The sequence below is a fragment of the Haliotis rubra genome, unplaced genomic scaffold, assembly GCF_003918875.1.
Source record: "Haliotis rubra isolate DU_JTF1 unplaced genomic scaffold, ASM391887v1 Scf1046, whole genome shotgun sequence".
NCBI classification, from domain to species: domain Eukaryota; kingdom Metazoa; phylum Mollusca; class Gastropoda; order Lepetellida; family Haliotidae; genus Haliotis; species Haliotis rubra.
The window spans coordinates 292,781-316,551 of NW_025764944.1; the positions used below are offsets into that span (position 1 = coordinate 292,781).

General features: G+C 41.4%; 1 protein-coding gene across 1 annotated transcript in view; it reads right to left on the reverse strand.

Moving 5' to 3' along the window:
- Window positions 1-23,771, reverse strand: part of LOC124275355 (transmembrane protein 131-like) — a gene marked incomplete at its 5' end in the record, with an annotated part of 42,002 nt that overhangs the window by 12,339 nt on the left and 5,892 nt on the right. Inside the window, 17 exons of the mRNA XM_046710867.1 lie at window positions 6,013-6,152; window positions 6,794-6,966; window positions 8,390-8,468; window positions 8,984-9,093; window positions 9,445-9,580; window positions 10,450-10,567; window positions 10,864-10,939; window positions 16,376-16,528; window positions 16,657-16,743; window positions 17,223-17,327; window positions 18,043-18,165; window positions 18,833-18,943; window positions 19,399-19,569; window positions 19,809-19,959; window positions 20,726-20,831; window positions 22,126-22,234; window positions 22,561-22,679. Of these exons, the coding sequence (XP_046566823.1) occupies window positions 6,013-6,152; window positions 6,794-6,966; window positions 8,390-8,468; window positions 8,984-9,093; window positions 9,445-9,580; window positions 10,450-10,567; window positions 10,864-10,939; window positions 16,376-16,528; window positions 16,657-16,743; window positions 17,223-17,327; window positions 18,043-18,165; window positions 18,833-18,943; window positions 19,399-19,569; window positions 19,809-19,959; window positions 20,726-20,831; window positions 22,126-22,234; window positions 22,561-22,679 (2,067 nt within the window). The remainder of the gene's footprint in view (window positions 1-6,012; window positions 6,153-6,793; window positions 6,967-8,389; window positions 8,469-8,983; window positions 9,094-9,444; window positions 9,581-10,449; window positions 10,568-10,863; window positions 10,940-16,375; window positions 16,529-16,656; window positions 16,744-17,222; window positions 17,328-18,042; window positions 18,166-18,832; window positions 18,944-19,398; window positions 19,570-19,808; window positions 19,960-20,725; window positions 20,832-22,125; window positions 22,235-22,560; window positions 22,680-23,771) is intronic.

Sequence of the window (23,771 nt, forward strand, 5' to 3'; positions counted from 1 at the left end):
CTTGTCTCCTTCCTCTTGCGAACATAGTGGAACACTTGTATCTCCCTAATTGAAGCTCCCTTCAATGTAAAATCACTAATTAGCGCTCACCACGAATTACCTCCCTTCCACAGGCGTGGGAACGAGGGCGCCACCTTCACCCATGTGCCTCACTCTCTCCTCATATACTGAGCCCAACATTTGAATTTACAGGGAAATCCAAAGTGTTATGTGGGGAGGATGGGAGGGCTGACCTCATGAGTCAGGATAAGTATAAAATATCAATTTTACTCTAAAAATTACATATTTTTCCTTATCCTGACTCATGCTCTTTTGCTTGTAGAATCCGACGGAAAGGAGGTGGGAATATATATACTTTGGATTTTTAATAATTAGTGATTTGAACTGTGATGATTGTAATAACCCTATGGGAACTTCATAAAGGCACTGAACTGATGAATTCCTGCTGCTAACTTATCAGCTGCCATATAAAGGTTATTACAATGTACTTATTATGATAAAGTATATATAACATTAATACAATGCTTAAGACTAATAGACTTAAGCTTGTTAATATGCTAGTATAAACTCCTTAGAGTTTGTTAGCTAAAATACTTTAAGATATAAACATAGTACTAAGCTTAAGATATGATTAAACTTAAGCTAATTAAATTAGCAAACTCTTTAGAGTTTGTTAGTTAATATACTTATATGATACAGATATAATGCTGAGCTTAAGATAAGATAAAGCTTTAGCTACATATATAATAGCAAAACTCTGTAGAGTTTGTTAGCTAATATATTTTTACAATATGAATATAGTACTCCGCTTAAGATATAATTAACTTAAGCTACATATATAATAGCAAAACTCTGTAGAGATTGTTAGCTAATATATTTTTACAATATGAGTATAGTACTATGCTTAAGATATAATTAACTTGAGCTACATATATAATAGCAAAACTCTGTAGAGATTGTTAGCTAATATATTTTTTCAATGAGTATAGTACTGTGCTTAAGATATAATTAACTTAAGCTACATATATAATAGCAAAACTCTGTAGAGTTTGTTAGCTAATATATTTTTACAATATGAGTATAGTACTGTGCTTAAGATATAATTAACTTAAGCTACATATATAATAGCAAAACTCCGTAGAGTTTGTTAGCTAATATATTTTACAATATGAGTATAGTACTGTGCTTAAGATATAATTAACTTAAGCTACATATACAATAGCCAAAAACTCTGTAGAGTTTATTAGCTAATAGATTTATAATGTAACCCTAGTACTAAGCTTAAGATAAGATTAGACTTAAGCTAAATGAATATAGCAAAAAAATCCTCCTTAGAGTTTATTAACTAATATACTTTTATGTTATAAACATAGTACTGAGCTTAAGATATGATTAAACTTAAGCTATATATATATAATAGCAAACTCTGTCGAGTTTTGTTAGCTAATACATTTTATAATGTAAATATACTGCTTAAGATATGATGAAACTTAAGCTAATTGTACAAAACCCTTTAGAGTTTGTTAGCTAAAATACTTATATGATATAAACCTAGTATTGAGCTTATGAAGGAAAACTTAAGCTACATAAATAATAGCAAAAACTCCGTAGAGTTTGTTAGCTAATACATGTTATAATGTAACCATAAAGCTTAAAATATGATGAAAACTTAAGCTAAATATATAATAGCAAAAACCTCTTTTAGAGTTTTGATAGCTAATATACCTATATGATATAAACATAGTACTGCGCTTAAGATATGAATAAACTTAAGTTACATATATAAATAGCAAAAACTCTGTAGAGTTTGTTAGCTAATACATGTTATAAAAATAGCCATATTGCTCAGAATATGATGACATATTATCATGTTACAATAGTACTACTCTTAAGATATGATTAACTTAAGGTAAATATATAATAACAAACTCTGTAGAGTTGTTAACTTGTATATTGTATGATGTAATAATCATAGTACTGTGATGATAAAAGGAACTTAAGCAAATTATATATAACATGTAACTATTTAGTACTGTTATAAGATAAGTAGAAAACTGTAAGATTGACTTATCTTCTCCGAGGAACAGTCAATTGTTGTGCGAGGACCATGGGATCGAATTGGTGGATACCTGAGACGTCCTCAGTGGTGATATCTCTCAGATAATGGTTGGCAACCACCATATCGGATCTCCAGAAATAAACCCTCCATTATTCCAAATAACATAGTGTAGATCAATTGTAGAAGTTAACGCTCTAATATCATGAGTATTAAAAGCTCATGGAGGATCGGGTTGGGTCCATCCGTCTTGTATGCACATAGTATGACAGTTCTGATCCAAACGGAGATATAGTACGTGAGACTTCATTCTGCCTAAGTTGATGATAGAGGAAATAATCTGTTGCATTTTCCCTTCCTGTTTGGTTCAGTGGAGATTAATTTACAGTGCTCTTGTTGGCCATCGTGATAGAATCATCGTATCATGGAGCCCAAGTATGTCATCCAGGCGTGTTCATAAACCTCACTTGTGAGGTGTTGGAGCACTATATTCAGATTCCCAAGTTGGAGTGTGAAACTTCCGTTTAATTCTCCAATCAGAAGCTTAAGTAGGTTACTAACCATCTAGTTGTGTTAGTAGCTTGATGATGAAATTCAGCTGTAGTCTGAGATGCTGTGGATTTAGATCCACTTGTATCCCGTCGTCTAGGTAATTCGCTGCGAAGTCCTTGATGATGTAGGTTCACAACCAGGTGTGTCTGTCCTCGTGAACTTTATGAAAAATCGCCTGACTGCCGTGCCCTCGTCTTAACTTGACAGGGGAGGTCTCTAACCTGAAGAAAGCAGCCTAATCATGAAGGTTCAGGTTAACTGGACTGTAAGGAGGCTTGCTCGTTCACTGATATATAGTTGTCACTTGTGACGTAAGTCTTGCACTGTGAACTAAGATCGACCTCTATGTAGGGCGTTGTCCATCGCAGTCCAATCAGAACAAGGCATTTTGATTCTGTATGATACCCACGCTGTGATGTCACCGGTGTAGTAGGAAAAAACCTTGTATAAAATCTTGCCGTCGTTGATAATAGCATAAATGTCGGTCTTCACCGTAGCTTCCCGAAGTTACCCGAGTGACCACGTGTTTCGAGGGTTAGTGGTAAACGCGCGAAACCTCCAGCGCGAAATACCTCGCTCTGTAATATTATTGCTGGGTAGGTTATTTTCCTGGCTGTCGTGAAAGTAACTTCAGTTTTGAATATAATTCCCACTTCCTTATATAAAGGTACAATAAACTTGCAAGTTGTCATCTTGTAGACTGTATACATGAATGTATCGTCATAATTGTAGAATTAAAGCTGAACTTGTTGTACATATTTCTTCTCAGAAGCGTTGGCGATTATGAGTTATACTCGCTGTAACAAGGCTGCTGTTCAATTTCGATATTGAATTGTCTGCAGATATGCGTAATGGTCACGCATGTAGATAATCGTATCGCCGTCCGAGATTGCATATTCTAGCAATTTATACGGAATAGTTGATTTCTGTGAAGATCTATGAAAACGTCGTTGACTAAATAATACAGCGACGTTTTGTGTTGTAAATAGCCTGTGCAATTGTCTTCGCGTAGGCTTATAGACGGCATCTGACATACAGTTGATAGACAACTTATGCGATGTGTTGAACGGACTGACGAGTAGCTATATATGACGAGTGGCTAGTATATGGAGACCTTGGAGGAAACTTCCTCGGTGAATGCCGAAGACTTCGCGAAGCTCTCGAAGTATCCTTTCTAGATTTTCTGGGTGAAGTAGACTTGCAGCAACTTAGCCTTCGCGACCTTGGCGAAGGTATCGAGTCAAAGCCCGATTAGTATATATATATAATATATATATGGCTTGCCATGAAACGACCTCTGTGTTAAACAGGATGTGGGGGCGGCGCTACTCTCCGCGATGTCCCTTGTGGCGGTGAGGCTCTAGCTCCTCTCGAGGCTGACCTGGGACTTGCTGGCTGTGCATAAGTAGGGCCGCATGGATCATCTTATCATCTTCAGAAGTCATGTTACAAAGTCTGGTGATAAGTGTCTTATTGATCGTTCTAGATCTATTTAGGCCAGAGAACATACGTCTAGTCATGGATTCAACTGAACCAATTTACGATTGTAGTTCTTATTCTTGATATCGATGATCAACTTGTCTATGGGTTGATCTTCGGAGAACTTAATGAGGAGCGTTGATAGCCTCGCGAAGCTCTTGTATAGTCCCTTGATGTCCTTCTAGATGATGATGATCTGGATTCAGGTGTCCTTGGCGAATGCCTTCGCGAAGCTTCCTCTGCGTCCGGTCCGGGGGAACGAGGATATGACCTTCGCGAAGGCTTCCGTGATGTCTGATGGTCCGAGTCCACATCTAGGGATGAAACCGAAGAAAGTGATGATCTATCCCGCCTGCGCGAAGTCCTTTGCGATGGCTGTACATCTAGGTCCTTCCCGCCTTAGCGAAGTCCTTTGCGAAGGCTGTACATCTAGGTCCTTCATCAAGGTGGTCCGTGACTTCCTTCGCGAAGGTGACATCGTCCTGGCTGCTACGTTGACGGGGGGTGCCTCTGGGGTGCTGTCTACGTTGGAGCCTTCGCGAAGGCTCGGTCCCTGCTTTTGCAGTCTGTAGCGGTCCTCCATCATGGTCATAATTTGCCGCATCAGGTCCTCAGGGATGGTCTGCGACGAGGTCGTCGGTGCCTTATCTGCAGGTGTTAATGGAGGGGTCCACAGGAATATCGTCCGACATCAGTGTAGAGGCATCAGGCTGCATGGTGATCTCTGCTGATGTCATTGTAGCTGTCACCGGTCGCTTCTTGTGGCGTACGTCGGGGATGATGATCGGCTGATCATCATAGAGGTCCAGGTCATCGGCTGGAACAATCTCGGTTGAGAAAGTCCTAGTAGACTTCGTTGATTTCCCCTCAGAGGTCGACGCTGCCCTGGGTGTGCTACGTCTGCGTTGAGTGTTCGTAGCGATGGGACCCTCAGGAAGATCATCGAATATCAGCGTTGGTACATCAGGCTGCATGCTGATCTGCGCTGACATCACTGTTGCCGACATCAGTCATTCTTTTGATGTACATCAGGTATGATGATCGGCTGATCATCATACAGGCCCAAATCTGCGAAGGGAACAATCTCGGCTGTTGACTGTAGTAGAAAACCCTCCAGTCTTCGGCTGCGACGATGGGATGTCTGGGGAAGCAGGATGCTTCTTGGAGAGGGCGGACTACGTCCCATGCCTCTCCACCACTCTAGCGGAACACCACATGGGAGGGGGGTCGGCCAACAGCAGTAGACTGGCGAGGGGTTCAGGTGTATCAGTCATACTAGACTCTGCATACGCGACCTATCTGCTGCGCGTCTCAAACGCAAAGTAAATATTAATAATAGGTAGAATTGGATAAATTAGTACCGCAACTGCAACGTGAATAAAATGAACATGGCGCAGTACAACTAAGGCATATAAAAAACGTAATCTGCAATAGTACAGAATTTTCATCAACGTAATCCACTGAAACAAACACGGCGTCCCGTGAATAAACTGTAGAAAAACGACTAAATATCAATATATAATTGTTGAAAGATACTAGCTAAACCTCTATAGATGTCTATACGAGGTAACTAAGTAAATATAATCAAAGGATATAGTGTGTCGGAAGACACAGGTGCTCTCACGTCCAGCTCACTGGGCGAAGAAGGAGAGAGTGAGGCACATGGGTGGAGGTGGCGCCCTCGTTCCCGAGCTTGTGGAAGGGAGGTAACTCGTGGTGAGCGCTAATTAGTGAATTTACATTGAAGGGAGCTTCAATTAGGGAGATACAAGTGTTCCACTATGTTCGCAAGAGGAAGGAGACAAGCAAAAGAGCATGAGTCAGGATAAGGAAAAATAACATAGTTTACCATAGTTTTCTGAAGAACAAACATTTCAGTACAACTATTGTCTACACTGCTTATTCTTATAGAGGATCACACTTACTATCACAGTTTTTCAAATGTTTTTCGTTCATATCGAACATGAGGGGTGAATGTGAGCCCGGCTTCCTGTTGCTGAACCGCATCTCCCCGCGACACCCCTGGCCCTGCACCACCACCATGTCAATGATGGTCAGGTTGTTTCTGTAACACAATGTAGGACACAACTCAACACAACGTACACCCCTGGCCCTGCACCACCACCATGTCAATGATGGTCAGGTTGTTTCTGTAACACAATGTAGGACACAACTCAACACAATGTACACCCCTGGCCCTGCACCACCACCGTGTCAATGATGGTCAGGATGTTTCTGTAACACAATGTAGGACACAACTCAACACAACGTACACCCCTGGCCCTGCACCACCACCGTGTCAATGATGGTCAGGTTGTTTCTGTAACACAATGTAGGACACAACTCAACACAATGTACACCCCTGGCCCTGCACCACCACCGTGTCAATGATGGTCAGGTTGTTTCTGTAACACAATGTAGGACACAACTCAACACAATGTACATGTATCCATGACTCAACACAACACAATATATTCTAAAGAAAGAAAGAGGCAGTTCTGAATGGAAAACAAAAGCAGTAACTCTGTATTGTGGATAAATGTACAGACTCTTGTATTACGTCAATTTCTGTCAGGTGTTGCTCCATGTGATGTGTCCGATAGCAAACGTGTGTAAAACTGCCTATAAAGATGAATGTTGATTGTGGAGCTGAGGCTGGATGATGACCAATACTGGCATCTAGTGTGTCCCATGAACAGTTCTTACCTTATTAGTATAATGGATGTTCTGGAGTAGTCGTCCTTGGGTTGGAAACCCACCCTGACCTTCAACTTGGCCCCCGGTTGTAGTACAGAGGCTATGGAGTGTTTGTGTGCCTTCACTCCCAGCAAGTTCTCAACAGACTTGCGTAGTCCAGGGATTGGATTCTGAGCATTGTCCTGAAAACACAACATGCCTCACAGTTGCAGAACAGTGTAAGAGACATAGAGCCAACCTTCTAGTACAAAGTGATGGGTTCAAGGTCTCATCAAAACAACTACTTAACAACAAAGGAAGTATAACAGGTGACTGAAGTCTGTAAATTCATTTCGTGACCATGTACAAACACCACTCAGTTCTGTTAACAATATTTCGGGCGAGGTGTCACAGGCTTGATCCTGTAGAAACGCTCTATTTCTGACTCAACTTGTGTGGTTGAGGATACACACTTGTGCTTTTATACAAAATGAAGAGGTATCATTAGGCCTGATATCATGATGACAAGCTGATACATTTATGTCAGGTATTATGACATACATGTTACCCGAGTCTTGCAACCCCCCTAGGTGTATATACCAAGAATGTATCTTGGTGCATGTATAGTGAAGCACGTATAGACTCATGTATTGTGAGGCAGCACTGAGAGACTGACTGACTGACTGACTGACTGAGTTTGGTTTTACGCCGCTTTTAGCAATATTCCAGCAACGGCACGGCGGGGGACACCAGAAATGGGCTTCATACATTGTACCCATGTGGGGACAGCACTGTGAGACAAATATTGTGAAGAATGATGTATTGTCAAGCATGTGTTGTGAAGAATGTACTGTGAAGCATGTGTTGTGAAGGATGTACTGTGAAGCATGTGTTGTGAAGGATGTACTGTGAAACATGTGTTGTGAAGGATGTACTGTGAAGCATGTGTTGTGAAGAATGATGTATTGTCAAGCATGTGTTGTGAAGAATGATGTATTGTCAAGCATGTGTTGTGAAGAATGATGTATTGTCAAGCATGTGTTGTGAAGAATGATGTATTGTCAAGCATGTGTTGTGAAGGATGTACTGTGAAGCATGTGTTGTGAAGGATGTACTGTGAAGCATGTATTGTGAAGCAGGTACTGTGAAGCATGTATTGTGAAGCACATATTGTGAAGGACGTATTGTGAATCATGTATACTGAAGCATGTATTGTGAAGCACAAACTGTGAAGCATGTACTGTGAAGCACGTATTGTGAAGGATGTATTGTGAATCATGTATACTGAAGCATGTATTGTGAAGCACGTATTGTGAAGGATGTATTGTGAATCATGTATACTGAAGCATGTATTGTGAAGCACGTATTGTGAAGGATGTATTGTGAATCATGTATACTGAAGCATGTATTGTGAAGCACAAACTGTGAAGCATGTACTGTGAAGCACGTATTGTGAAGGATGTACTGTGAAGCATGTACTGTGAAGCATGTATTGTGAAACACGTATTGTGAAGGATGTACTGTGAAGCATGTACTGTGAAGGATGTACTGTGAAGCATGTACTGTGAAGCACGTATACTGAAGCATGTACTGTGAAGCAAGTGCCACCTGTAATGGACAACTTACATTATACTCTTCCAAGTCCTGGAGAGTGAAGGTTTCTAAGTCCTCAGTTTCTATAAAGTCTGTAAGGTCAGCTGATAACCTGGAACAGTCATGGTTACCATAGTTACAGGTCATGGAAATGGCTACAGTGGTAACACATCACAAGGATGGATGATGCAGGCATACTGTACAACAAATAACATGTTCACTAATGTGTAACGTACCTGGTATTTGATTGAGATCAGTGTGAAATACTACCTAGCTTTGTACAGCCTACACTACTGATAATGCACCAACAGCCTTTGCTTCAGAGTGATGTATGGTATGACCTATGAAGGTTTTCCATGAAACTTGGACTGACTGACTGAATTTGGTTTTATGCCGCTTTTAGCAATATTCCAGCAGCATCACGGCAGGGGACACCAGAAATGGGCTTCACACATTGTGCCCATGTGGGGATTTGAACCCTGGTCTTCGGCGTGACGAGCCAACGCTTTAACCATTAGGCTACCCCACAGCCCCCATGAAACTTGGAGCATCAAGCAGCAAATACATAACCCAATATACCATTAGACCATTACTTATGGATTGTTGGTTCTACAAGGAGTGACTTACTTGTAGTTGAGTAGATCCAGGATTGTATGAGGGTTTGGATATAATGGAAGAGGCAGAATCTGCATTAAAACGGGCAGGTCGCCTGTGTTCTCTACTATAAAATCTGATATCTGCAAGTAAAACATAAATAACTGGTGTAAGTCTGTCTTGTCACAATGAGAGCACATAAGTAATTGAATGTAAGTTATTTTTTTCAGTTTTCCTCTTTGTATTTGTTTGTTTGTTGTTTAACACCACACTCAGCAATATTCCAGCTACAACGCAGCTTCTCCTCTTTGTAATTAGAACAAGTAACATAACATGAAATCTTGGCGAGGAATGCATGGCTCTCCTGCATATTAGGATCATCATGGAAGTCTGTGATTACATGATAATAATTACTCACAGATAATGCCCTGGAACATCACCTCACCTGTCACACTGACTGTGCTATTATCATGCTGTTTAACTGTGCTACTTACTGATATGTTGCCTATCTGTGTCAAGGGAAACTTGATCTTGCATTTTCGCACCAGCGATGGCCAGTGCAGATGTGCCTGAGCCGAGAATAAAAAACCCCGAACTTGGTTTGTGTCTAACTCAATGGTAACATTTGCTCTGAAAAAGAAACAACACACTGTCACCATATTTGTGGAGGAGACATTTTACAGGATAAACAACATTTTCAACTCATATTTCAACATAAGGCCATTACCTGACTTTAATTTAGGGATTTTTCTCTAGTTCTGAAACCGGTAAAATGTAAAACTTGGTATCATGATGTGGAAATGACAAATCACTTTAGTAAGAAAATCTTCCACCGTGAAAATGTAAGAAGCGGCTTGGATATTGATCACAATTCATCTGCCTTGAGCTGCCGGGTAATGTTGAGGTAGAACCGTCGACCTCGATAACTAGTCGTACTATGACTCATTCAATCTGATGCATGAGTCAAGAATATCACTAATGAACAATCAATGAAAATGGAACATAATGAAAATGGAAAAAAATGAAAATCTAAAAAGCTCTCAGTAGCAAAAGGTATATCTTGAAAACATGGTATTTGTGTGTACAAAGTTTCAAGAATGAATTCCAGTCAGTTTTAGAGATGTGACCACAACAAACATGATTACAGAAGGACAGAAAAGCACCTTATGATAGAATGCTAAACAGTTAACTTTATACAAACTATTGACAACATGCTATTGCCTGGTTTCCCCTTCAAAATGATGAGAGAAAGGAGCACTGAAGGGGGATAACTCCGGGGGTTGACCTGGAGGAGAGCACCCCACTTTGAGTCATGTTTCATGATTGAATGGAGAATTATTTCCTTCTGTCTTTTAAGTATTCTCAACGACAATCTGAGCAAGAACCTATCGGCCCCATGAACACCTGACAAATGTGTACTATCAATGAAGCACAACTCAACACAACAGGCCAGACCTGTTCCATCTGAACATGAACAGTATCTTCTAGTCTCTACTAACGTATTTTCTTCTGAGAGTTCTAGCTCCTCCCACTTCTGCTGCAATCGTGTGTATAGGTACTGGTCTGTGTCTGCAACCTCCTTGTCCAGCGACAGGCCCAGCAGCCACTGGTGTCCAGCTGTAACACAACATAACACAAGGTAACACAACAGTCAGGTGTGTGTAGCAACACAGTCACTCATCCTGACGACCAGACTCAAGTAAGTAGACTCTGACAAGGATGCTGTGGTATGTGAGTGAAGATTACAGCCACAACCAGCTATCTTCCAGCTACAAGTACGTATCAGCTGTCTGTAAACAATGAGGGCAACAGTGGTCGGCGGACCTGGATAAACCCAGGTTATCACAAGACTACTAGATTGTATAATCGACCGGAGCCCAACACAAACACTGTTGTAGCAAGTTCCTACTTACCAGGTACATATGTCGGTAAACCAACGTAACAATCTTCTTGGCAACCCCTTTTGGAGTCAAAATAAATTTTTCCAACCTGAAAAGACAAACAGCAAGAGATCAGAGAACTGATTTATGGACCATATACATATATTTCTTTCAACAGGCGAATCTATGAAGGAAGGAGCCTAAAATGAAAACCATGTTGTGGTTCTGGGGGAGAAATCTACTCACAACATTATGTTAGTGGGGCTGAAGTAAAACGGTGTTGTGGTTCTGGGAGAGAAACCTACTCACAACATTATGTTAGTGGGGCTGAAGTAAAACGGTGTTGTGGTTCTGGGGGAGAAATCTACTCACAACATTATGTTAGTGGGGCTGAAGTAAAACTGTGTTGTGGTTCTGGGGGAGAAATCTACTCACAACATTATGTTAGTAGGGCTGAAGTAAAACCGTGTTGTGGTTCTGGGGGAGAAACCTACTCACAACATTATGTTAGTGGGGCTGAAGTAAAACCATGTTGTGGTTCTGGGGGAGAAATCTACTCACAACATTATGTTAGTAGGGCTGAAGTAAAACGGTGTTGTGGTTCTGGGGGAGAAATCTACTCACAACATTATGTTAGTGGGGCTGAAGTAAAACCGTGTTGTGGTTCTGGGGGAGAAATCTACTCACAACATTATGTTAGTAGGGCTGAAGTAAAACGGTGTTGTGGTTCTGGGGGAGAAATTTACTCACAACATTATGTTAGTGGGGCTGAAGTAAAACGTGTTGTGGTTCTGGGGGAGAAATCTACTCACAAGATTATGTTAGTAGGGCTGAAGTAAAACGGTGTTGTGGTTCTGAGGGAGAAATCTACTGACAAGATTATGTTAGTGGGGCTGAAGTAAAACCGTGTTGTGGTTCTGGGAGAGAAATCTACTCACAACATTATGTTAGTGGGGCTGAAGTAAAACGGTGTTGTGGTTCTGGGGGAGAAATCTACTCACAAGATTATGTTAGTGGGGCTGAAGTAAAACCGTGTTGGGTTCTGGGGGAGAAATCTACTCACAAGATTATGTTAGTGGGGCTGAAGTAAAACCGTGTTGTGGTTCTGGGAGAGAAATCTACTCACAACATTATGTTAGTGGGGCTGAAGTAAAACCATGTTGTGGTTCTGGGGGAGAAATCTACTCACAAGATTATGTTAGTGGGGCTGAAGTAAAATGGTGTTGTGGTTCTGGGGGAGAAATCTACTCACAAGATTATGTTAGTGGGGCTGAAGTAAAACGGTGTTGTGGTTCTGGGGGAGAAATCTACTCACAACATTATGTTAGTGGGGCTGAAGTAAAACCATGTTGTGGCTCTGGGGGAGAAATCTACTCACAACATTATGTTAGTGGGGCTGAAGTAAAACGTGTTGTGGTTCTGGGGGAGAAATCTACTCACAAGATTATGTTAGTGGGGCTGAAGTAAAACAGTGTTGTGGTTCTGGGGGAGAAATCTACTCACAACAACATGTTAGTGGGGCTGAAGTAAAACCATGTTGTGGTTCTGGGGGAGAAATCTACTCACAACATTATGTTAGTGGGGCTGAAGTAAAACCATGTTGTGGCTCTGGGGGAGAAATCTACTCACAACATTATGTTAGTGGGGCTGAAGTAAAACGTGTTGTGGTTCTGGGGGAGAAATCTACTCACAAGATTATGTTAGTGGGGCTGAAGTAAAACAGTGTTGTGGTTCTGGGGGAGAAATCTACTCACAACATTATGTTAGTGGGGCTGAAGTAAAACGGTGTTGTGGTTCTGGGGGAGAAATTTACTCACAACATTATGTTAGTAGGGCTGAAGTAAAACCGTGTTGTGGTTCTGGGGGAGAAATCTACTCACAACATTATGTTAGTGGGGCTGAAGTAAAACGGTGTTGTGGTTCTGGGGGAGAAATCTACTCACAACAACATGTTAGTGGGGCTGAAGTAAAACGGTGTTGTGGTTCTGGGGGAGAAATCTACTCACAACATTATGTTAGTGGGGCTGAAGTAAAACGGTGTTGTGGTTCTGGGGGAGAAATTTACTCACAACAACATGTTAGTAGGGGGCTGAAGTAAAAGCAGTGTTGTGGTTCTGGGGAGAAATCTACTCACAACATTATGTTAGTGGGCTGAAGTAAAACGGTGTTGTGGTTCTGGGGGAGAAATCTACTCACAACAACATGTTAGTGGGGCTGAAGTAAAACGGTGTTGTGGTTCTGGGGGAGAAATCTACTCACAACATTATGTTAGTAGGGCTGAAGTAAAACGGTGTTGTGGTTCTGGGGGAGAAATTTACTCACAACATTATGTTAGTAGGGCTGAAGTAAAACCGTGTTGTGGTTCTGGGGGAGAAATCTACTCACAACATTATGTTAGTGGGGCTGAAGTAAAACGGTGTTGTGGTTTTGGGGGAGAAATCTACTCACAACATTATGTTAGAGGGGCTGAAGTAAAACGGTGTTGTGGTTCTGGGGGAGAAATCTACTCACAAGATTATGTTAGTAGGGCTGAAGTAAAACGGTGTTGTGGTTCTGGGGGAGAAATCTACTCACAACATTATGTTAGTGGGGCTGAAGTAAAACGGTGTTGTGGTTCTGGGGGAGAAATCTACTCACAAGATTATGTTAGTGGGGCTGAAGTAAAACCGTGTTGTGGTTCTGGGGGAGAAATCTACTCACAACATTATGTTAGTGGGGCTGAAGTAAAACGGTGTTGTGGTTCTGGGGGAGAAATCTACTCACAAGATTATGTTAGTGGGGCTGAAGTAAAACGGTGTTGTGGTTCTGGGGAGAAATCTACTCACAACATTATGTTAGTGGGGCTGAAGTAAAACCGTGTTGTGGTTCTGGGGGAGAAATCTACTCACAACATTATGTTAGTGGGGCTGAAGTAAAACGGTGTTGTGGTTCTGGGGGAGAAATCTACTCACAAGATTATGTCAGTGGGGCTGAAGTAAAACGGTGTTGTGGTTCTGGGGGAGAAATCTACTCACAAGATTATGTTAGTTGGGCTGAAGTAAAACGGTGTTGTAGTTCTGGGGGAGAAATCTACTCACAAGATTATGTCAGTGGGGCTGAAGTAAAACGTGTTGTGGTTCTGGGGGAGAAATCTACTCACAAGATTATGTTAGTGGGGCTGAAGTAAAACCGTGTTGTGGTTCTGGGGGAGAAATCTACTCACAACATTATGTTAGTGGGGCTGAAGTAAAACCGTGTTGTGGTTTTGGGGGAGAAATCTACTCACAAGATTATGTTAGTGGGGCTGAAGTAAAACGTGTTGTGGTTCTGGGGGAGAAATCTACTCACAACATCATGTTAGTGGGGCTGAAGTAAAACGTGTTGTGGTTCTGGGGGAGAAATCTACTCACAAGATTATGTTAGTGGGGCTGAAGTAAAACGGTGTTGTGGTTCTGGGGGAGAAATCTACTCACAACATTATGTTAGTGGGGCTGAAGTAAAAGCGTGTTGTGGTTCTGGGGAGAAATCTACTCACAAGATTATGTTAGTGGGGCTGAAGTAAAAGCGGTGTTGTGGTTCTGGGGAGAAATCTACTCACAACATTATGTTAGTGGGGCTGAAGTAAAACCGTGTTGTGGTTCTGGGGGAGAAATCTACTCACAAGATTATGTTAGTGGGGCTGAAGTAAAACCATGTTGTGGTTCTGGGGGAGAAATCTACTCACAACATTATGTTAGTGGGGCTGAAGTAAAACGTGTTGTGGTTCTGGGGGAGAAATCTACTCACAACATTATGTTAGTGGGGCTGAAGTAAACCGTGTTGTGGTTCTGGGGGAGAAATCTACTCACAACATTATGTTAGTGGGGCTGAAGTAAAACGGTGTCGTGGTTGTGGGGGAGAAATCTACTCACAACAACATGTTAGTGGGGCTGAAGTAAACCGTGTTGTGGTTCTGGGGGAGAAATCTACTCACAACATTATGTTAGTGGGGCTGAAGTAAAACGTGTTGTGGTTCTGGGGGAGAAATCTACTCACAACATTATGTTAGTGGGGCTGAAGTAAAACGTGTTGTGGTTCTGGGGGAGAAATCTACTCACAACATCATGTTAGTGGGGCTGAAGTAAAACGTGTTGTGGTTCTGGGGGAGAAATCTACTCACAAGATTATGTTAGAGGGGCTGAAGTAAAACGTGTCGTGGTTGTGGGGGAGAAATCTACTAACAACATCATGTTAGAGGGGCTGAAGTAAAACCGTGTTGTGGTTCTGGGGGAGAAACCTACTCACAAGATTATGTTAGTGGGGCTGAAGTAAAACGTGTTTGGTTCTGGGGGAGAAATCTACTCACAAGATTATGTTAGTTAAAACGTGTTGGGTTCTGGGGGAGAAATCTACTCACAAGATTATGTTAGTGGGGCTGAAGTAAAACCGTGTTGTGGTTTTGGGGGAGAAATCTACTCACAAGATTATGTTAGTGGGGCTGAAGTAAAACGTGTTGTGGTTCTGGGGGAGAAATCTACTCACAAGATTATGTTAGAGGGGCTGAAGTAAAACGGTGTTGTGGTTCTGGGGGAGAAATCTACTCACAACATTATGTTAGTGGGGCTGAAGTAAAACGTGTTGGGTTCTGGGGGAGAAATCTACTCACAAGATTATGTTAGTGGGGCTGAAGTAAAACCGTGTTGTGGTTCTGGGGGAGAAATCTACTCACAAGATTATGTTAGTTGGGCTGAAGTAAAACGTGTTGTGGTTCTGGGGGAGAAATCTACTCACAAGATTATGTTAGTTGGGCTGAAGTAAAACGTGTTGTGGTTCTGGGGGAGAAATCTACTCACAAGATTATGTTAGTGGGGCTGAAGTAAAACGTGTTGGGTTCTGGGGGAGAAATCTACTCACAAGATTATGTTAGTTGGGCTGAAGTAAAACGTGTTGTGGTTCTGGGGGAGAAATCTACTCACAAGATTATGTTAGTGGGGCTGAAGTAAAACGTGTTGGGTTCTGGGGGAGAAATCTACTCACAAGATTATGTTAGTGGGGCTGAAGTAAAACGGTGTTGTGGTTCTGGGGGAGAAATCTACTCACAACATTATGTTAGTGGGGCTGAAGTACAACCATGTTGTGGTTCTGGGGGAGAAATCTACTCACAACATTATGTTAGTGGGGCTGAAGTAAAACGTGTTGGGTTCTGGGGGAGAAATCTACTCACAAGATTATGTTAGTGGGGCTGAAGTAAAACGGTGTTGTGGTTCTGGGGGAGAAATCTACTCACAACATTATGTTAGTGGGGCTGAAGTAAAACCATGTTGTGGTTCTGGGGGAGAAATCTACTCACAACATTATGTTAGTGGGGCTGAAGTAAAACGTGTTGGGTTCTGGGGGAGAAATCTACTCACAAGATTATGTTAGTTAAAACGTGTTGTGGTTCTGGGGGAGAAATCTACTCACAACATTATGTTAGTGGGGCTGAAGTAAAACGTGTTGTGGTTCTGGGGGAGAAATCTACTCACAAGATTATGTTAGTGGGGCTGAAGTAAAACGTGTTGTGGTTCTGGGGTAGAAATCTACTCACAACATTATGCTCATGGGGCTGAAGTAAAATGGTGTTGTGGTTCTGGGGGACAAAGTAGAACCTCCTGTCTGCAGGCTGGAACACCACCTGGGTCACCTCCATGTACTCGCTGAATGTACTGTGTATCTGTAGCACTTTGTAGGGAATTTTACCCTGAAACACACAGGCATTCACCTTTAGTTTGTTCGTCCACAATCAGCTATATTCTAACCGAATAGAGAGAGATCTTTAACTTATATACAATTATGTAATCAGCAAATGTTGACATATTTTCTACTCACAGGGTAAACCTTATCAAAAACAAATTTGTCTGGAATGGCATGAAGGCTCCCCTCAGCTGTCCGCAGAGTCACTGGTATAAAAATATCCTGAAAGAAACAGAAGTTGACCATGACCAGTGAGGGCAACACCATCTAAAACCAACATAGCATTCGCTTAAAGTATTAAATAGGCTTCATAGTCTGAAGCCACTATTCTACTTAGTGAGTGAGTGAGTGAGTTTTATGCTGCTTTTCGCAATATTCCAGATTACAATGTAGGAGACACCAGAAATGGACTTCAAGCATTGTACCCAAGTAGGGAATTGAACCCGCAAAGTCTTTAACCACTAAAATCATGAGAGATGGAGAATAGAATTCCCACATCGTAAGTGAAAGTTCTTATCAGCCTCAATGAGCAACAATGTTGTCCTATGACAGTATTGTGGAAATTTCCACGTGTGATGGAAGCCAGCAGTAGTTGATGACAACAGCCCCTGCCACACACTGTACCCCCTCAATCCACTGTACTGTCACCCCCCACCCAGTGAGATGACCTGAGAAATGCCAGTTCTGGAGCATGTTCCTACCTGGAACTGTGTGACTATCAACACCTCCGCTGCATACGCCCCCTCCTCGTTTGGCGCAACAACATTAACACTGAACACAGCAAAGTGGTAGGGCTTGATGACCAGCTGCAACAGACAAACATGGTTCAAGTCATGAGTGTGATAGCCCACCAAGATACCATCCCACTGTTTAACATGGCAGCCCACAGAGATACCATCCCACTGTTTAACATGGCAGCCCACAGAGATACCATCCCACTGTTTAACATAGCAGCCCACAGAGATACCAGCCCACTGTCTAACATGGCAGCCCACCGAGATACTATCCCACTGTTCAACATGGCAGCCCACAGAGATACCATCCCACTGTTTAACATGGCAGCCCACAGAGATACCATCCCACTGTTTAACATGGCAGCCCACAGAGATACCATCCAACTGTTTAACATGGCAGCCCACCGAGATACCATCCCACAGTTTAACATGGCAGCCCACCGAGATACCAGCCCACTGTTTAACATGGCAGCCCACTGAGATACCATCCCAATGTTTAACATGGCTACTCCAGAGAGACATCCTTGTTTTATCCGCTATCTGCCAAGCCCCAAGTACGATCTGTTCCACTTCCTGCTGCATCCAGCAATACAGGGACAAAACAAGAGATAAATCCATGACCGAGAGTATGCTTGATCATGCTGAATGTACTGTTGCTATTGTTATGTGGCAGCCTTAAATGTTTCAAAACACCTTATTGCATTATGTTCATTTTGAATAGTTTGATATGGAATAGAAATAGTGGAAATCTTGTTTGGTGATGTGACAGATTTCTGCAGTGACTTACCGGATCTGTGTCTATTTCCGACTTGTTGTGTACCCGGGTGAGCGTCGTCCCGTTCCCTCTCTCCATACCAAGGATCTCGACGGTGGTACGGTTCATGTTGGAACTAAACTCACCCACCACAACCTGCACACAAACACAAAGGGTGAGCAAACTACAAGATACACTCTCTATAACCAAACATTTCCTGACAGAGCAAACATTTACTATGTAGCATCATAAACTGCAGTACATGGTGAGGTGCAATTGGGTTTAACATCGTACTTGAGAATATTTCACTCATATGACAGCGTGAATGCATGTGTATGTGTATGTGCGGCTGCTTGTACCAACCCAGACTGAAGCTGGTTTTATAGTGCTAGCCCACTGAGATACCATGCCACAGTGAAGCATGAATACCCCCCTCAGACACATTATACTGCCTTTAAGCAGACCAGTCCTTGTTGTACCCATTAATGCTGAGCGTAAGGCAGGGACCAACAAGTACCATATTTTAACGTCTTTTGGAATGACGTGGTCGGGCTGCAGTACATGGATAACCCAGAGGATGCATTCAGCATCACAATCACATCATCATGCGCTTTATTGTGATTTAATTCCTAAATCATATTGGTGCTATACAACGTTTGTATATTATTTTTTGTATATTATTATCATAAACAGATGAAACATTTGTACTTCGACTCATGGGTATGTCACTGCCAATACTGATCTACAATCCATGACTTCTTCCAATGGTATCATATCCTCTACATTTCCTCATTAATCCCCTTTTTAATCCCCCTATACTCACATCCACAGGGTTGTCGTTGCGCACAGTAAATATCATACTCCGACTTTCGCCTACTCCCATAGTACCGAAATCAAGCTGCCCTTTGAACTTCTTTGGCCGATGATGTATAACCTGCATAGGATAGAACATGTACTTAACTTCCCATCCACAAGTATAAACATATGTATAAACATATCAACACATAAACAGCCAACAGTGATGTAGTGTAACTAGAGTAAACAACAAGAGTCATTTATCATGCTACCGTCATCAATAGTGATGTCATTCCTTCATACATCCTGGTATATCAATGTTATATCATACAGTGTATCCTGGTATCCACTGACGTCTTAAATGTAAAATCCTTGTATATAGTGATGTTACACTTTACATAACATATAGGTGTATATCCATGATACATCACATGTAACGTGCTGGTATATGAAGATGTAACACTACAAGTAACATTTTGCAACACATTGACACTGTATTTCATGCACGTATACCTGACTGTAGTGATTACACGTTAATCCCAGTATATACTGGTGTTATATCACATGTAATAATCAGTTGCAATATGCCACTACCTTGAACAGCCCATTATAGACGATGATAGGAATCTGGAAGGTGGATGCATTTGAATGTATGGTGAGTACAGTGTTGAAGTGAAGCTGTGTCTCGTTTGGATGGAACTTGACCAGGAAGGGTGTGGCCATCTGCTGAGGCTGCAGCAACACAGGCTGTGTAAAGTTGTAGATCTGAAACAAACACACATACAGTGTAGTCATGTAATGAAAATGTACTGATGTAAATGTGTATATTTCTTTACAGCTGCCGCAACATCAAATAATCAAGTGAATGATCAATGTCGAGGCACAAATATTTCAACTTCTCAATGATGCATTGTAACCACCCCACAGATGTTTGCAATGTATGATAGTCTGATCAAACACTACATCCAAACAGGATTGACCTGTGATGACATGCACAAACTTACAGAAAAGAACTGGGCTACGTCAGCCGGTAGTGTGACGTTGAAGATGACAATGGAGAAGTTGAAGGTGTTCGTGAACATCATCGGCCGTGTGACATTCTTCAGGGCTTTTGCACTAAAGTAGTATGTGGTGTTGACATTGTATACCAGTGACCTGAAACACAACCAGTCATATACGACTCGTACGTACAGCTCATGTAGAGAAGTTATGTAGACACCTGTTTGATGTATAGTGGATCAAACAGCTGTTGGATGTATAGTTGATAAAAACAAAACTGCTTGATGTATAGAGGATCAAACAGCTGTTTCATGTACAGAGGATCAAACACAACTGCTTGATGTACAGTGGATCAAACAGCTGTTTGATGCATAGTTGATCAAACACAGCTGTTTCATGTATAGAGGATCAAATACAGCTGTTTCATGTACAGAGGATCAAACAGCTGTTTCATGTATAGAGGATCAAATACAGCTGTTTCATGTACAGAGGATCAAACAACTGTTTCATGTACAGAGGATCAAATACAGCTGTTTCATGTACAGAGGATCAAACACAGCTGTTTCATGTACAGAGGATCAAACAGCTGTTTCATGTATAGTGGATCAAACAGCTGTTTGATGCATAGTTGATCAAACACAGCTGTTTCATGTATAGTGGATCAAACAGCTGTTTCATGTACAGCGGATCAAACAACTGTTTCATGTACAGAGGATCAAACACAGCTGTTTCATGTATAGAGGATCAAACAGCTGTTTCATGTACAGAGGATCACACAACTGTTTCATGTACAGAGGATCAAACACAGCTGTTTCATGTACAGAGGATCAAACAGCTGTTTCATGCATAGTGGATCAAACACATCTGTTTCAGTAAAGTGGATCTAACACAGTGTATAGTAGGAGAGAGGAAACATTCATACCCATGTAGGACATTCGCCCGGAAGGGGATTATCAGTTTGTGAAAATTGTTCTTTGTTCTGATGACAAGTTTTCCAGACCACTGCTTGGGATGAAACGCTTTGACAGCTGGAAAGAGAAATATTTCGTCATTCAATATACAGCAGCTCATAGCAAGCAAATAGCCAGACAAAATAGACATTGGGACCATATTTGTTTCCTGCATTGTGATGCTAGTCCATTGACAATGATCACTGCAACAGATTTACTGCTATATATACTGATACACCAATAACAGCATTGATATTGTCAAAACATTGACTTTTAACAAATGATAGAGATTACACATCGAACACATAGATTGTTGCATGTATGTTTGAATGATAGATTGTTGCATGTATGTTTGTATGATAGATTGTTGTATGTATGTTTGTATGATAGATTGTTGCATTTATGTTTGTATGATAGATTGTTGTATGTATGTTTGTATGATAGATTGTTGCATGTATGTTTGTATGATAGGTTGTATGTATGTTTGTATGATAGATTGTTGTATGTATGTTTGTATGATAGATTGTTGTATGTATGTTTGTATGATAGATTGTTGCATGTATGTTTGTATGATAGATTGTTGTATGTATGTTTGTATGATAGATTGTTGTATGTATGTTTGTATGATAGATTGTTGCATGTATGTTTGTATGATAGATTGTTGTATGTATGTTTGTATGATAGATTGTTGTATGTATGTTTGTATGATAGATTGTTGCATGTATGTTTGTATGATAGATTGTTGTATGTATGTTTGTATGATAGATTGTTGTATGTATGTTTGTATGATAGATTGTTGCATGTATGTTTGTATGATAGATTGTTGTATGTATGTTTGTATGATAGGTTGTTGCATGTATGTTTGTATGGGACCACACTGAAAACATTCCAAAATATTCTGAAAATGTATTCCATCAAACTGATTTCAGCTCTCAAATTTCAGTGACTGCAGGGACTATTGCCACTCTCAGGATGTTTCCAAACATGTAACCATGGCAACTCACTGTTGTGCGATATGTTCTAATGTGTGACAACTCACCATTGTATGTGGTGTGTGCTACTGTGTGACAAGTCATCATTGTATGTGATATGTGCTACTGTGTGACAACTCACCATTGTATGTGATATGTGCTACTCTGTGACAACTCACCATTGTATGTGATATGTGCTACTGTGTGACAACTCACCATTGTATGTGATATGTGCTACTGTGTGACAACTCACCATTGTATGTGATATGTGCTACTGTGTGACAACTCACCATTGTATGTGATATGTGCTACTGTGTGACAACTCACCATTGTATGTGATATGTGCTACTGTGTGACAACTCATCATGGTATGCAATATGTGCTACTGTGTGACAACTCACCATTGTATGTGATATGTGCTACTGTGACCTGCCTCCCTGGGTCTGGCTGCAACTTTATGGGTCGAAAGTCTATGCTCACAGCATCGTTGCTAGGCGACACATTCACACTCTGTGAGAGAGAATATTGAAAATTCAGGTGCAGGATGGTCACAGAAAGCCTTTAACTGAGTCAGAGAAGATTCATTTAACCTGTTATACCAACCATTCTTTGTTAATCTGTATTGATCTCAGGCTTACGTTCCTGGGTATAAAACATACACACCTTTCGTCCTGATTCAGTTAAGTGATACAAACAGTTCTGACTGATATCTTTCAGATGATGACAGTGAAGGTGATGACTCGTTTAGTTAACGGACTGGAACAATACAAGACTGTATCTAACCATGCTATACTGGACTACCTAGACTCAGCACATCTTCTACTACAGGTACTCACAGAGATATGTATCGGTTTTGCTCCTGTATTGATGAGGTTCAACTTCACAACTTTCGGTTTGTCAAGCGTCCTCAAAATACCAAAATCTATCATCTCTATCGGTGAGTATATCCCTGGCTCTGGAAAGACAAAAATAATATCATCACTCTCAAGATCTGATTCACTTGTGTTTCACATTTGACATGAAAAATGTTGTGAAGAAGTGAGAGGGAGTGAATGGGGATCCACATCACAGTCACATCCTGATGGCAACCAATCAACAACTGTGTGGACCAGGCAGTGTTGCGAAAATGTCTCACTACAATCATATTACATATGGGATGAACGTCGGGTAGACAAGACGTGTTTTTTTTTACTGCTCTGAAAATGGGTATCTCTTTAGCCCAATATCGGGCTAAAATTGGTACATTTATACAACCAAATGGTTCCAAACGAAGTTTCCACGGTCTCCAAGTCAATCAACGGTCAGTTTCTGTGTGTTTACGCCTCCTGCTCCTTCTCAGCACACTACTTGTGACGAGCGGGTCGGTGGAGATGAACCCCGGACCTCTCACCCGTCAGTCCACCCTACAGACTGGTATCGATGGATCGGTGCAAGTTGATCAAGGTTTGAATGATTCGAGCAGTGATGCAATGAAGAAAATGTTTAGTGAACTAAGATGTGCTATGGACAAGAATTTCGAATCGTTGCATTCGAAAGTTGACAACATGGCGTCGGACATGCACGAGCAACTCGCCCGACTTCAGACAGAGAATGTGGAGTTACACACCAAAGTTAAAGAACTTGAAGATAAACTAGAGGATCTTGAATCTAGAAGCCGACGTGATAATTTGTTATTTCATGGACTGCATGGCTCATCAGGAGAAACCTGGGATCAGTCGGAAGTAATTGTGCGATCTTTTCTAACTGACACACTGAAAATGGATGAAGAAACAGTGAGTAACATTATTATTGTGCGTGCTCATCGACTAAATCCACGTAATCCTCAATCTCCTGTGATTGCTAAGTTTATGAAGAGCAGTGATAAAAGCAAGGTGTTCATGCGTGCTCGTGAACAGTTAGGACGTGGTAGTAACCACCGTGTAACAGAGGACTTCACCCGGAGAGTGAGAGAGGACAGGCGTGCACTTTCTCCATGGTTTGTTGATGCTCGTAATGCTAACAAACGAGTAAAAATGCGACAGAACAAATTAATCATCGATGGACTTAC